Genomic DNA, 16,465 nt, shown 5'->3' with positions numbered 1-16,465 from the left:
CTCAAAGTGCGCCTCCGAACTAACTTTTTTTCTGTGGCAGAAAAGTTTATTTTTCCGTAAAGTCAAAGGAGAAAGGCAGACGTTCCGAGCACATCTGTGCCATAGGAACATTTTGCCACATAATTCATAAATTAGAGGAACGGAATTAGGCCATTTGGCCCGTCAAGACTACTCCACCATTTAATCATGGCTGATCTATCTCTCCCTCTCAACCTCATTCTCCTACTTTCTCCCCGTAACTCCTGACACCCTTACTAATCAAGAAGTCTAGTGTCCCATGGTGCTTTTGTGAAGAGCAGGTCTAATTTATTGATAACATTGATGTTATGTTAAGGCTAGGAATAATCTGTTTTTAAATGACTGAAAAATACTTTAAATAGCTAAAGGGGGGCATTTTCTAGTTAAGTAAAATTGTCAGACCCTCAGTAAATCATGTTTTAATTCTAGGTAAGGATGAGAAGCTTGTCACAGTGAGGCTCCATCCCTGTGCTCCTGCTTCTTTCTTCAAATTGACTCGGTTTCATCCCAGCAGAAACAACATTCGTGTGTCCTGGTTTCTGGATCAAGAGGCTGCCGAAGGAGGTTTGTGCTGCGATCTTTATCATGTTCCCTTTTCAATCATGTAATGGTAATGGTGGCTTCATACAGTAGCTTTCAAGAATTTGTTAGTTTTCTTAAGTTGCAAAGCTGATTTGATTTGGGCAAAGCAAATTCTCACCAAGGTTGATGAGTTGGCGAGAGCGCGAGATAAATTTTGTTGATCCATAGTGATGTCAAGTTTAAGTTTTGAAAGCTTAAGTGTTATCAAGGAACTGAATTATTTGAAATGATTTATGAAGGACATGGTCATAGGAACATTAGATAAAATAGAAAAGCAACAGAGATTCCATGTAAAACAGATAGATCGCCTGACATTTGTTTGGACTTTGCTCTTCCTCAGACCCTGTGTCTGACGCCCAACTCCAAACCCTGTCAAGTTTTCACCGTCCTTCTTGGCCTCCCCCGCTCCAATGCCGAGCAGCCAGACCAAAGCAGAGGCCTTGCCTTTGTACACATACGCCCACACCTCAATGAGTTCTGAGACCGCCATGATGTGGAGCTCTGCTTCCACCTCCTCCGTCTCTGGGCTTTTTTCGCTGGTCAGGAGTCTTCGCCTCCTGTGATAATCCTTTCTCCCGCCTTCAACGCTCCTTCTCCTCATGGACTCCCCCTGCTGACTTTCACCATTCTCTCAACCTTTGCACTCTGACCGTATATGCAACATCAACTGTCGACTTCTCCACTCATAGAAACATGGAAGATAGGTGCAGGAGTAGGCCATTCAGCCCTTCGAGCCAGCACTGCCATTCAATATGAGCATGGCTGATCATCCAGAATCAATACCCCGTTCCTGCTTTCTCTCCACATCCCTTGATTCCATTAGCCCTAAGAGCCACATCTAACTCTCTCTTAAATACATCCAGTGAATTGGCCTCCACTGCCTTCTGTTGCAGAGAATTCCACAGATTCATAACTCTCTGGGTGAAACAGTTTCCCTCATCTCAGTCCTAAATGGCCTACCCCTTATTCTTAAACTGTGACCCCTGGTTCTGGAAGTCCCCAACATCAGGAACAATTTTCCTGCATCTAGCCTGTACAATCCCTTAAGAATTCCTTATTGATGTCCTTAATAGTGGGCTTAATAATGCCCACTCCACTGAATGCATACTCAACAGCAATCGCAATATTTTCCTCAAACTTGCTGATAAGGGAGATGCTGTTGTGGCCTGAGAGGCTGACCTTTACCGTGCTGAGGCCAGCCGCTAGCTCCTGTACACCACCTACCTACCCTTGAGCAGGGCCACATAGGCAAACACCAGGTCACTATCTCTCAAGCCATTCCAGATCTTGCCTCTGATGATCTGCACTCTGCAGCCTACAACCTTGTACTTCCCCCAACCTCGCACTGCCCATTTCTGGCTCCTTCCCAAAATCTATAAGCAGGACTGCCGTGTGCTCTTGCCACATTGAAAACATCTCCAAATACCTTGATTCTAGCTTTCTCTCCCTTGTCAAGTCCCTTCTGACTTGCATCCGAAACGCCTCAAACGCTCCTCACCACTGCGATAAATCATTTCTTAAGCCTCCTTTGCTTCATCACTATGGATGTCTGGTCCGTTTAGTTTAAAGATACAACACGTAAACAGGCCCTTCGGCCTGCGCCGACCAGTGACCCCACACATTAACACTATCCTACATAAGGGACAGTTTTACATTTATACCAAGCCAGTTAACCTACAAACTTGTACGTCTTTGGAGTGCGGGAGGAAACCAGAGATCCTGCAGGTCACAGGGAGAACATACAAACTCCCAACACACGGCACCCATAGCCAGGATCAAACCCAGGTCTCTGGCGCTGTAAGGCAACAACTCTGCCACCTGTGCTGCCTTTATGCCTCTATTCCCCATCAGGAAGCTCAGTGCCCTCTGCTTCTTTCTTGAACACAGACCCAATCAGTTTCCCTCAACTAACTCTCTCCTCTGCCGGGCAGAATTTGTCCTCACCTGTAACAACTTCCCTTTTGACTCCTCTCACTTTCTTTGAATCAAAGATGTAGCCGTGAGTACCCGAATGGGCCCCAGCTATTCCTGCTTTTGTGTTGGTTACTTTGAAAAGTCCTCGTTCTAAACATACCCCCGGCAACATTGCCTAACTTATTTCAATCTACACTTTACGCTGCCTTGGGAAAGCTGCCAACCTGATCAAAGATCTTTTCCAATCCGGGCATTCCTTCCAAGAAGAAACAGAAGCTTGAAAGCATTCGCCCAACTTAGGAATAGCTTCTTCCCCTCTTAACGGTTTTCTGTAATTCCTTCTATAAGCTAGGGACAGTCTGATTCACCTCTACCCTATTGAACTTTATCTCTGGAATTGCTGCACTACAATGTTGAAAACTATGTTCTCCAATCTGTTTCTTTCCCTGCGTATTGTAGTTAGTTTGGATTGATTGTATTTATGTATATATCATGCGAGTTTTTAGAGATACAACGCGGAACCAGGCCCTTCGGCCCACCGAGTCCAAGCCGACCAGCGATTCCTGCACATTAACACTATTCTACACATACGAGGGACAATTTACAATTTTACTAAGCCAATTAACCTACAAACCTGTATGTCTGGAGTGTGGGAAGAAACAGGAACTCCGGGGAAAACCCATGCAGGTCACGGGTAGAAACGCTGTACAGACAAATACCCATAGTCAGGATCGAACCTGGGTCACTGGTGCTGTAAAGCACCAATTCTACCACTGTGCCGTCCTGGAGTTGATTAGATAGCATGCAAAACAAAGCTTTTCACTGTACCTCAGTACAATAATAAATCTAAACCCCTCCATTGCTCATCTCCAGGCTCCATACTTCCCTTTTATCTCCTCCTTTTGATCACAATGAATGGCAGTGCTGGCTCGAAGGGCCAAATGGCCTCCTCCTGCACCGATTTTCTACTTCCATCCATATTCTTCTGTCCAGCTTTACATTTAACCCCTCTTCTTTCCTTATCTGACACCATTTTGTCTCCTTTTCACTTCTAGTCATCATTTACTCTGCCCATCTGTAAATCATCCCCACCCCCACTCCTCAGCTCTATCCATCTACTTGTTCATCTACCTCCTCCACCCCCCCCCCCCCCCTTCCATACAGGGACCCCAGCAGTCCTTAAAGGTGAGACAGGTTCATGTGCACCTCCTCTACTGTCATCTACTGCATTTGGTGTCCCTGATGTGGTCTCTGTTCTATCAGCGAGCCCAAGTGTAGACTTGGCGACTGTTTCGCTCAACATTGTGCTCAGTCTGCCAAGGCTTGCTGGATCTCCCAGTTGCTATTTGAACTCCAATTTTAACACCCCTTCCCATTCCCATACTGACCTTTTTGTCTTGGGCAGCCTCCATTGCCAGAGTGAGGCCACAAGCAACCTGGAGGAACAAAACCTCATTCCGTTTGGGTAGCTTACAATCCAATAGTATGAACATTGAATTTTGCAATTTTAGGTAACTCACCTACATGCAACCCTTTCTGTGCCCCCTTCCCTGTGCCTCACCTGTACTTGCACCCATTTCTTCCTTTCCGCGCCTCTTCCACTTGCATGCATTCCTCTCATTTAACAATTCTCGCCTCTTCTATTCTTATCTCACATCTTTTGTCTTAATTTCTGGTCTTTGTCGAACCATCTGCCTATCGACCCCCCACCACCCCTCTCACATGCATCCACCTATCACCTGCCAGGCATTTTCCCGCTCAACCTCGTTATTTCCTGCTTTCTATCGTTACTCCAAAAAGGCTGAAGAAGGGTGCTGACCCGAAACGTTGTATCATAACTTCCCTCCACAGAAGATGCCTGATCCTGCACTTTATATTTTGATCAAGATTCCAGCCTCTGCAGTTCCTTGTGTTTCAATTTGACTCCAAACTCTCTTGGCTGTTGGTCTCAGATGGGAAGCCATTGATTAACAGGTTGGCCATCCAGCCTTTAATATTACGTTCGACTGCACTGCTATTCGAAGTTTAGCTACTAATTGTGGCATTTAATAAATGACTTTATGTTGGCCTTCAAAGGTTACTCAGCTCTGAAATGGATTTTCCAAGAATATATCTGCTGCCCTTGCAATTTACCAATCAGCTATTTTTTTTCAAGGCTAATTTTTCTGCAGAATTTCTATACAAACAATCACGAATTAATCATTTGCAAAAAGGAAATTAAGAAAAAAAGTTCAAAATGACAATATTGAGGTAAATATTACCAGTGGAGGCTATTCTCAATGGTACTTAAATAGGGATTCTGATCTCTTGACGGCAAAAGAGGTATGCTAATTTGGTGCTGCTAATGCATTACAATAATGTGCCAGTGCTAAACGCACCTATCATTGGTTATATGGACAAGGAGTAGCCAAACGTCCTGAGTGACAAGTTGGAGGAATTGTCCCGACCCGAAACGTCACCTATCCATGTGTTCCGGAGATGCTGCCTGACCCACTGAGTTACTCCAGGACATAATGTCCTTTTGTGAGAACCATTGATAACTGTATTATGCTTCTTAAAGGAGCCAATGCTTCTTGGAGGAGCCAATGCTTCTTAAAGGGAAAAGGCTTTCTTGTTACAACAGGTCGTGTCTATGACTGAAGCCATCCTGGGGAAACTATCAATAATAACACTGTCCAGTGGTGTCGACTGAAGATAATTATTGTTTCAATGCTAGGATGTTCGTCCAGAGGAGGATTCTGATGCTGACGTTGCAGCATATCCTGCCAGTGGTTTTGAAGGTCTTTGCAAAGACAATGTCAGTGGTGTTTTTTCAATGCTTCGAAGTGTCTATTCTGGGTTGTTCAAATCCTAGAGACACAGAGGAAGGTGTTGATCAATGCAGCCTGGTTGATTTTGTGCTGTGTTTGAATCTTGATATTTCACACTTAGATTATTCATGACTTTCTTGGTAAGCATTGCATTTGCAAATGGAGAAAATGAGCATGTTTTGTGGCAAGCGGGTAAATAGACATTATTTATATTTTCAGGAAATGATGATCCTCCGACACCCCACTATAATAACAGCATACTTATTGATTTGGTGATGGAGCAACATCTTAATTTTCTCTTCAATATTGCCACTGACTTTCCTGGAATGAAAGATGGAATTGAAATTCTTAAAGTGTGGCTCCTTCAGAGGGAGTTTAACAAGGTAGGATGACATAACATTTTAGTGAACCTGGATAGACTTTAGCTGTTAAACTTTCACCATATTTATTCCTTTTAAAATAAGTTTATATCATATCATATCATATATATACAGCCGGAAACAGGCATTTTCGGCCCACCAAGTCCGTGCCGCCCAGTGATCCCCGTACATTAACACTATCCTACACCCACTAGGGACAATTTTTACATTTACCCAGCCAATTAACCTACATACCTGTACGTCTTTGAAGTGTGGGAGGAAACCGAAGATCTCGGAGAAAACCCACGCAGGTCACGGGGAGAACGTACAAACTCCTTGCAGTGCAGCACCCGTAGTCAGGATCGAACCTGAGTCTCCGACGCTGCATTCGCTGTAAAGCAGCAACTCTACCGCTGCGCTACCGTGCCGCCCATAATTCTAATTTAATTGTAAACCAATGGTTGATGGAGTAGCATTTTGATGACATGTAGGTTATATCAAAAAGCTTGCAACCGGAAGAGAATTTCAATAAAATAACATATGTCTTTAGTTAGTTTAGAGAGATCCTCTCAAGGTCTAATGTAACATTGCTGCTATCATTGATCTGAATGCTCCATGAGCCATAGGCTGGGAAATGTGCTAGTTAATGTATGTTGTGTTTTCTTAAGATGGTGGTTTAAATCTGAAGCGAATGAGAAATTAAACTCTACCCATGAAAGGATTACACTTCTTGCACATTTTATTTGCCATTACTTAATTATGCTTAAATATTTGATTGTAAATACCCCCCAAGAATGTGCAGTTTAATGTTCAATTTAAATGTGGAAAATAAAAAAATATTTTTTCATGATCTCTAGGGCTATGGGAGTTTTAATGGATTTGTAGCTTCCATGCTAGTGGCATACTTACTTTCTAAACGGAAACTAAACAAAATGATGAGTGGGTACCAGGTGCTGCGGAACGTCCTTCAGTTCTTGGGTAAGTTGTATTCAAGAGAGAGTTCCATATTTTTATTTTATTATTTTCATATTTCAGATACAGCGCGGAAACAGGCCTTTTTGGCCCACCAAGTCCGTGCCGCCCAGCGATCCTCGCACATTAACACTATCCTACACACACTAGGGACAATTTTTACATTTGCCCAGCCAATTAACCTACATACCTGTACGTTTTTGGAGTGTGGGAGGAAACCGAAGATCTCGAAGAAAACCCACGCAGGTCACGGGGAGAACGTACAAACTCCTTACAGTACAACACCCGTAGTCAGGATCGAACCTGAGTCTCCGGCGCTGCATTCGCTGTAAGGCAGCAACTCTACCGTTGCGCCACCGTGCCGTTCGATATTAGGGCTAATGGAATCAAGGGATATGGGGAGAAAGCAGGAACGGGGTACTGATTTTCGATGATCTGCTATTGAATAGACAATAGGTGCAGGAGGAGGCCATTCGGCCCTTCGAGCCAGCGCCACCATTCAATGTGATCAATGGCGGTGCTGGCTCGAATGGCCTACTCCTGCACCTATTTTTTATGTTTCTACATTTCTTTTTTTAAAATTTTTAATTTTTTTAAAGCATATGTACAAATAATAATAAACGACAAACTGGTTATAGAGTTCTTACATAGCTTCAATTTTTAAAGAAAAAATAAAGATGAAAAGAGGCTGGAAAAAAAGACTATAAACTAATAGAGAGAGAGCAAAGAAAAAAGAGAATTACTAACATAAAGATTATGGGGATAGATCCGGGAGTTAATGAGTATAGTTGTACATCCAACCCTAAACTCAAGTTTTAACTTTAGTTTTAAATTTTAGTTTTGTGACAAACCCATTTACTTTTTTAAAAATTCAATAAATGGAGACCATATTAAAAAAAATTGATCTGGTTTGTCAATTAAGGCAAACCTTATTTTTTCCAAATGCAAGGTCTCGGTCATTTCCATAATCCACATTTTAATTGTGGGGGTTACTGGTTTTTTCCAAAATTTAAGTATTAATTTTTTCGCAGTTATTAAACTGTAGTCAAGAAAGCGTCTCTGACTTAGTGTAAAGTTTGTAATGTGTTCTGATAATCCTAAAATTATTAATTTTGGATCTAAATCCAGTTGGTTATCGATAACTTTAGAAATGATTTTTAAAATATCGATCCAAAAATTTTGCATGTTTGTACAAGTCACAAAAGTGTGAGTTAAATTGGCTTCTTGAAATTGATATTTATCACAAATAGGAGAGATACTTGGGAAGATCCTGTTTAATTTTGTCTTCGAATAATGTAATCTGTGTAATATTTTAAATTGTATTAATGAGTGTCTAGTGTTTAACGAGCATTGATGTATGTGTTGTAAACTTTCGTCCCATATGTCTTGCGTTATGGGTTGAGCCAATTTGTCCTCCCATGCTCGTCTATATGATTCTGGTGACGGAATGTCGGTATCTAAAAGAGTGTTATAAATATAAGATATTAATTTATTTGTATTGTAGTGACGGTTCAAGCATTCATCAAGAATTCCTGGGCCTCTAAATCTATATTCTTGTGTATGTGATTTTACATAATCTCTGATTTGTAAATATCTAAAAAAAATATTAGCATGTAATCCATACTTCTGTTGTAATTCCTGAAAAGAGAGAAAAATTCCCTTATGATAGAGGTCTCCCACCATTTTAATTCCATAACTTTTCCATTGAATGAATCCTCTATCTGAGACGGACGGTTTGAAAGAAGGGTTATTTGCAATGGGTAGGAAGAGAGATAAATTACTCAATTTTAAAGTGAGTTTTAATTGTTTCCAAATACGGATAACACTATGTATAATCGGATTTCCTCCATATGTTTTTTTATTCAAAGTTATTGGGGCGAATAAGATCGCACCAATGTCAAATGGTAAGCAATCCTCCTTCTCCAACTTTAACCAATCTGGTTGCCGATCAATGTCGTTCAGCCAGAAGGTTATATTTTTAATATTAACCGCCCAGTAATAAAATAGGAAGTTTGGTAAAGTGAATCCTCCATTAGTTTTAGACTTGCATAAATGTCTTTTATTTATTCTATGGGTCTTATAATCCCAAATAAAATTAGTAATAATTGAATCAATTTTTCTGAAAAAATTTTTTGGAAGGTGTATCGGAATTGCTTGAAATAAGTATAGTAGCTGTGGGAGGAAGATCATCTTTATAGCATTAATTCGACCAGCTAGTGAAATGGGGAGTGTTTTCCAAAATTGGATATTTCTATGTAATTTAGTAACTAAAGAAGAGAAATTTGATTTAAATAAAGAAGTATATTTCCTAGTCACGTAGATTCCAAGGTATTTGAACTTTTCATAGGCAATTTTAAAAGGGAATTGTTGAAGTATAGCCGGATTTTGTTCCGTAATTGGCATGATTTCGCTTTTGTACCAATTAATTCTATATCCGGAGAATGAGCCAAATTGAGTTATGAGATTTAGTAAATTCGGAATGCTAATTTCAGGGTTTGTGATGTATAATAGTACATCATCCGCATATAAGGAAATTTTGTTAATTGTATGTTTAGTGTTATAGTCGTGAATGTCTGGGTGTGATCTGATACTCTCGGCGAGTGGTTCTATAACAAGGGCAAATAAAAGCGGAGATAGTGGACATCCTTGTCTACAACCTCTGGATAAGTGAAATTTTGGTGACAACATTTGGTTTGTCAATATTCTAGCTGTTGGAGGTTTATATAAAAGTTTCACCCATGAGCAAAAGTTTTCACCGAGTTGGAATTTTTCCATCACGGAGAAAAGATAGGGCCATTCCACTTGATCAAATGCTTTTTCAGCGTCTAGCGAAATGATTGCTAAGTCTTCGTTTAATATTCTATTTGAGTATCCTAGTGGGTGTAGGATAGTGTTAATGTACGGGGATCGCTGGGCGGCACGGACTTGGAGGGCCGAAAAGGCCTGTTTCCGGCTGTATATATATGATATGATATGATATGATATACAGTTTGTAAGCGTGGGGAGATCAAGTCACTAAATTTTTTATAAAATTCATTATTTAAGCCATCAGGACCCAGGGTCTTCCCATTTTTCAAGGACTTAATGACCTCTTCAATGTCATTCGTAGTTATTTCTGCGCCCAGTAAATTTCTCTCATTGTCATTTAAACCAGAGAGGTTACATTTCTGCAGAAAGTTTTGCATATTTGCAGGGTTATCTATTATGTTTGATGAGTATAATGTCTGATAAAGTTGCAAAAATCTCTCGTTAATGTCCTTGGGTAATTTAAGCAAGTCTCCGTTGTCTGATCTGATTTTATGAATTGTGGATTCGTCTTCTAATTTACGGAGTTGTCGAGCTAGCAATTTCTGTGGCTTATCTCCAAATTCAAAATATATTTGTTTAGTATGCTGAAAAAGCCTTAAGATTTGAGCTGAAAGTATATGATTTAACCTATATTTAAGAGCAGCAATTTTATTATGTATTATAATAGAAGGAGCGATCGCGTTTGTTGTGTCTAGCTGTTTTATCTGTCTTTCTAGCTCATGTTGTTCAGCTCGGTTCTTCTTGTTTTGGGATGCCTGAAAGGCAATAATACATCCTCTCACAAACGCTTTGAATGTTTCCCAAAGCAGGGAGGCAGATGTTTCAGGGAGGTCATTTGTCTGAAAAAAGGTTTTAATCTGCAGGTTAAGATAGTCGTAACATGCTGTTTCGTTTAAGATTTGTGGGTTGAATCTCCAATTAGTCTGTTTCTCCGTTACTCCTTGTAGTTTTACCCTAAATGTTAGAGGGGAATGATCGGATATAATAATGTTATGATATTTTGAATTATACGTATAAGGAAGTCAGTTTGGAGTCCACTAAGAAGTAGTCAATTCTTGAATATGTTTTATGCACTGGTGAATAAAAAGAATACTCACGGCCTGAGGGGTTTTCAATTCTCCAAACGTCTTTTATATTTGCACTGTTTATATATGAATTTAATAATTCACATGACTTGGATTTTATTTTCATTTGAGTTGACGATCTATCCAAATACGGATCTAATGTACAATTTAAATCTCCTCCAATTATCAAATTGTATTGTCCAAATTCTGGAATAGTATTAAATATTTTCTTAAAAAATAAAGGGTTGTCAAAGTTTGGTGCATAGATATTCACCAATATCAGTTTTGTAGAATACAGTTCACCCACTAATATGACATATCTACCTTCAGTATCAACAATAGAAGAGGTATGTTTGAATGGTATACCCTTACGGATTAAAATGGCTACCCCTCTTGATTTAAAGGAGAATGATGAATGAAATAATTTGTCAATCCATTTGCCTTTCAGTCTATTATGTGCCACGTTTTTGAGATGGGTTTCCTGAAGAAACATTATATCAGCATTAATTGATTTTAGATGTGAAAGTACTTTACCTCTTTTGATTGGTTCATTAATGCCCTTGACATTCCAGCTACAAAATGTAATACCTTTACCCCCAGATTTCGTAGTAGTATCTTGCATCTTAAAGATTAAATGGTCTGTGATAAAGTAAATGGTTTGTCACACGAACCATAGCATTCTTCTTGAGTGGAGGTTGGGTGGTCTTTTGTGATATTCGGAGTATCACCCGAAAGTATCTCCCAAAATGATATAAATACTTAATAATAACATAGTGAAAAAAATTAGAAGTAAGATAAGAACGTAGAGAGTTAAAAGAGTGCAGGAAAAGAAAAGAAACATCTAAAACTACAACTACAATTAGTGCAGTTAGTGAAAGCCACCCTATGGTGGCAAAAAATTTAAGGACTTCCGTAGCTTGTGACAAAATTAATACTAGCTCCGGTTTAAAAAAAATAAAAATTTTTAGAAGCAAGGGGAAATAAACAGGACAGGCCCAAAGGAATTTAATCCAAAATAGGCCAGTTTTCCCCCCTCGGGTGTATTAGTTAAATGTTAAAAGTGATTACAGCCGTGAAGTGGTATTCATCCCTTCTGCGAGTTTTCAATCTCTCGGGCGAATTTGAATGCTTTATTGTGATCAGTATAAAAGGTTTCTGTCTGCTTGTAGGTGACTCGCAGTTTGGCCTGGTACAACATTCCGAATCTGAGCGATGGGATCTTCCTCAGAATTGATCTTGTCTCATTAAAAAGTGCTCTTTTCTTAACCACCTCAGCAGGATAATCTCTAAAAATACGGATATTGTCGCTGTTGATAGCGATTCTCGACAGAATATCTTCTAAGACGTGAGTGTAGTGTACCTTTAATATCAGATGCCTTGGGGGAGCGCCAGCAGCTGGCTGAGCTCTCAGTGCTCTGTGGGCTCGATCCAGCAAAGGTTTTGTGTCCAGTTTCAAAACATCCCGTAGGAGTTCAGCAGTGAAATCGCAGAGGTTTTTTAATCTTTCTCTTGGCCTTCTTTAACTCCAACAATCCTTAGGTTCTGACGTTTAGAGCGACCCTCTAAGTCAATGCATTTCTCGGTTACTTTCGCTAGTAGATCAGATAGGCGTTGAGTCTCCGTTAATACCCTTTTTGTTGTTTCAGCGCTTGTCTCAGCTAGAACTTCCAACTCGCGTATAGCCTCGTCATGTTGATGTACCGTAGTAGTAATATGCTCCAACTTACTGGTAAAGTCGGAATCCAGCTTTTGTAGTTTAGAGTTTACTTCCACCATATGTTCGTTCATACTATCACATATTTCTTTCTTCACTGATGATAACTTCTCACTGATGATAGTTGATATTTCTCCCTTCAATCCTTTCAACGATATTAATTCATCTTTCATTTCTTGAAAATCATCCTTCATACTTGAAAGCTCCTCACCAACTATGGTTCGAAATTCCTCCAATCCAATTTTTTTAGGCCTAGGCTTTCGAGACTGTTTGGGAATTTCTTCTTGGGTCGGCACTGGAATTGAGGCTGAGGCTGATGCTTCCATCTGACCTGATTCCTCTTCCGGCAGCCTGGCCTTGCCAGCTCGTTTTGCAGCAGTTTTTAACGGGGGAGTGCGACTTATCGACATATAAACGGTAGGAGTCACGGTCTAATGACTTCACTCACCCTTCGTTGAAAGTTATCGGCAAATTTCAGTGGACCCGTCCCGTTCTTTCCCCTTTAAGATTGGATTTTCTTCAGAGCTAGTTGACGCGTGGCTTTATCAGAGCATAGCGCCACCGGAAGATGTTTCTACATTTCTAAGTTAAACTTGCCACATCTTTCTTGCATTCTCCAAGTATAACGATCGCAAGTTGATTTTGTTTGTCTCAACATTTGACATCCTCCACTTCTTAACTCTTGGAACATGTTAGCTCAGTTTCGTCTTATATCAGTCTTATATCACTCCAAAGACGTACAGGTATGTAGGTTAATTGGCTGGGCAAATGTAAAAAAAATAAAAAAATTGTCCCTAGTGGGTGTAGGATAGTGTTAATGTGCGGGGATCGCTGGGCGGCTCGGACCCGGTGGGCCGAAGGGCCTGTTTCCGCGCTGTATATCTAAATCTAAAAAAAATCTTGGGAGTACTCTTCTTGAATTTAGTTCAGTTTCTCAATGCTTGCAAATTCTTTGCATGTTAGGGTGGAATGTATCGTAGCAGACAAGCTATCCTGGGGAAAAGATTCTGACTACGCTTCTCATAATTTTATCAACTTGTCCAACCTCTCTGTAAACCTAAAATCAAATCCAGGCAGCATTCTGGTAAATCTCTTCTGCACTCTCTCCACATCCTTCCTGTTATGGGGCAAACAGAACTGCATGCAATACTCCAAATGCATCCTAACCAAAGCTGCAACGTGATTGTTTCCTGATTGTTATACTCAATGGCCTGACCGATGAAGACAAGACATCCCTTCTTGACCATTCTTTCTACTTATGTTCACTGTATCTATTTATGTCCAGGGAACTGTGGATTTGGGCTCCAAGATTCCACTGCCCGTCAATGCTGTTAGGGCCCTACAACTTTCATAATCTTTAAAGAGTCGTTTTATATTCCACTACAGTCTCTGGCTGCTCACCCTTCCCTTTCTGAGTGATCTGTGCCTGGTCAGAGACACCCTTGACCCTGGGACCAGGGAGGCAACACACATCCTGGAGTCTCGCTTACAGCCACAGAAATGCCTGTCTATTTCCCTGACTATAGGGTCCCGCTCACCGTTTCTTGCCTACCCCACTGTTCAACAGAGCCGGCCACGGTGCCACTGTGGTGGCTGCTTTTGCTGTTTTCTCCTGTGAGGCCATCTAAACACGCCACCCTCTTACTCCCCACACATGGCAGGTATTCCTGGGAATAAAGCAGAAGTTGCAGGATCAATTTGTTCCAAAGAGGAGGAAAGATTCTAAGGGGAGTAAGAGGCACCCGTGGCTGACAAAGGAAGTCAAGGACAGCATTAGAAATAAAAGAGAAGAAGTATAACATAGCAAAGAAGAGTGGGAAGCCAGAGGATTGGGACTCTTTTAAAGAGCAACAGAAGATAACTAAAAATGCGATACGGGGAGAAAAGATGAGGTACGAGGGTAAACTAGCCAATAATATAAAGGAGGATAGTAAAAGCTTTTTTAGGTATGTGAAGAGGAAAAAAATAGTCAAGGCAAATGTGGGTCCCTTGAAGACAGAAGCAGGGGAATTTATTATGGGGAACAAGGAAATGGCAGACGAGTTGAACCGGTACTTTGGATCTGTCTTCACTAAGGAAGATACAAACAATCTCCCAGATGTTCTAGTGGCCAGAGATCCTAAGGTGACGGAGGAACTGAAGGAAATTCACATTAGGCAGGAAATGGTGTTGCGTAGACTGACGGGACTGAAGGCTGATAAATCCCCAGGGCCTGATGGTCTGCATCCCAGGGTACTTAAGGAGGTGGCTCTAGAAATCGTGGACGCAATGGACATCATTTTCCAATGTTCTATAGATTCAGGATCAGTTCCTGTGGATTGGAGGGTAGCTAATGAAAGACTGGAGTGACTAGGCTTGTATACACTGGAATTTAGAAGGATGAGAGGAGATCTTATCGAAACGTATAAGATTATTAAGGGGTTGGACACGTTAGAGGCAGGAAACATGTTCCCAATGTTGGGCGAGTCCAGAACAAGGGGCCACAGTTTAAGAATAAGGGTAGGCCATTTAGAACTGAGATGCGGAAGGGAAGAGACTCGACAAGCTGGTCAGGAAGGCTAGCTCTGTCCTGGTGCAGGTGGTGGGAGAGAGGAGGATGATGACAAAGCTAACATCGCAGCTGGATAACGACTCCAATCCCATGCAGGACACTGTCACTGCACTTTGCTCCTTCAGTGACAGACACCTTCACCCCAAGTGCATGAAGGAGAGATATAGGAGGTCCTTCCTTCCCGCTGCTGTGAGACTGCACAACCAGCACTGCTCCCAGCAGACGAGTCAACAATAACAGCCAAGAACACACAGAAAACTGATGACTATGTATTTTTTATTTATAATGAATGATCTCTTGCTCTCTTGCTATCCACTTTGCTGCTGTAACACTAAATTTCCCCGGTGAGGGACGAATAAAGGAATATATTATTATTATTATTATTGTTGCTGGTCCTGTCCCTATCTTAGCCAGTTTCCTGTAACGGCTACATTGTCCCAGTTGCACATACCCATCCACGCCCTGAGATCATCTGCCTTACCTGTCTGGCCTTTTGCATTAAAACAAATCCAACAGTCCTTCGTTCCCTGCTGTGCTCCTGCCATTCCTATGGCTGAACTGGCTTTCATCACCTTCCATCCTGGCTTCCAGCCTCACACCTGCGTCAATCCCGCACTGGATCCCGTCCCCCTGCTAATCTTGTTTAAACCCACCCGAGTCATGTTACCATTCCTTGGATTTTATTTTCTTCCCTATCTCGCTCTGTACAAGAAGAAATTCTTAATTAATTACATTTACATTTGAATGCTTCATGAGCTGCCTCTGAGTGGAATTTTGAGAAACCTTATAATATGATAAGCTAATTAATGCATGAAAAGTTTATTGTTGATCATCAGCAAAGTTACAATACCACAGATCTCAAAATTATAAACGGAAGCAGAAAATACAAGAAAAAACATTAAGCAGGTTGACATTTTGTTGGTATTTCAACCTGCAGATTCTTGGTGATTAGACTGGCAGGTTAAATAATGGCTATTTGAGGGTTAAGAGGGAGAGATAGATCAGCCATGATTGAATGGCGGAGTAGATGGGCCGAATGGCCAAATTTTATTTTTATTCCTTATGATTTAATATTTGGGGGTATTGTGCTTCCATCCGCCCTGACCAGATAAAGGCAGAGATTTCTGACCCTCTGCCCGTGTCCCATTGTGACTACGTGAAGTTTAATACCTGATCTTTACATTTCTCTAATGCTTCTGTGTCTTTTTAATTTTGTTTAGCTGTTACTGATCTCTCTCAAAATGGCATCAGCCTTTTCCAGGGCACTGATGATTCAGCGGTAAGATGACATTTTGTGTTTTGTATTGGTGCTTTTGCAACATTAAAAATGCAATGATGAAACAGCAAAAATAGTGAATTTACACTGAATCTATAATTGAACCTTGGTTAAAGAACATTTAGAGTACTATATGCAATTATGCTTAATTGATGGGGTGCAGGGAAGATTTACTAGGCTATCAGTGGAAATGTGAGGAAATACCTATCAATAACTTTGGTGGTAAGAATTGGAAGGCAGATTATTATCTGAATGGTGTCAAGATAGGAAGAGGGGACGTACAACGAGATCTGGGTGATCTAGTGCATCAGTCACTGAAGGGAAGCATGCAGGTACAGCAGGCAGTGCAGAAGGCCAATGGAATGTTGGCCTTCATAACAAGACGAGTTGAGTATAG

General features: G+C 40.9%; 1 protein-coding gene across 1 annotated transcript in view; it reads left to right on the top strand.

Annotated features, from left to right (window-relative positions):
• Nucleotides 1–16,465, top strand: part of nol6 (nucleolar protein 6 (RNA-associated)) — an 87,695-nt gene that overhangs the window by 14,579 nt on the left and 56,651 nt on the right. The window contains exons 6-9 of the mRNA XM_078430714.1: nucleotides 448–582; nucleotides 5,544–5,707; nucleotides 6,541–6,661; nucleotides 16,013–16,071. Of these exons, the coding sequence (XP_078286840.1) occupies nucleotides 448–582; nucleotides 5,544–5,707; nucleotides 6,541–6,661; nucleotides 16,013–16,071 (479 nt within the window). The remainder of the gene's footprint in view (nucleotides 1–447; nucleotides 583–5,543; nucleotides 5,708–6,540; nucleotides 6,662–16,012; nucleotides 16,072–16,465) is intronic.

The sequence above is a fragment of the Rhinoraja longicauda genome, chromosome 1 (genome assembly GCF_053455715.1).
Source record: "Rhinoraja longicauda isolate Sanriku21f chromosome 1, sRhiLon1.1, whole genome shotgun sequence".
NCBI classification, from domain to species: Eukaryota; Metazoa; Chordata; class Chondrichthyes; order Rajiformes; family Arhynchobatidae; genus Rhinoraja; species Rhinoraja longicauda.
The sequence above is the reverse complement of the archived record's forward strand: the minus strand, read 5'-3'. Positions and strand labels throughout refer to the sequence as shown.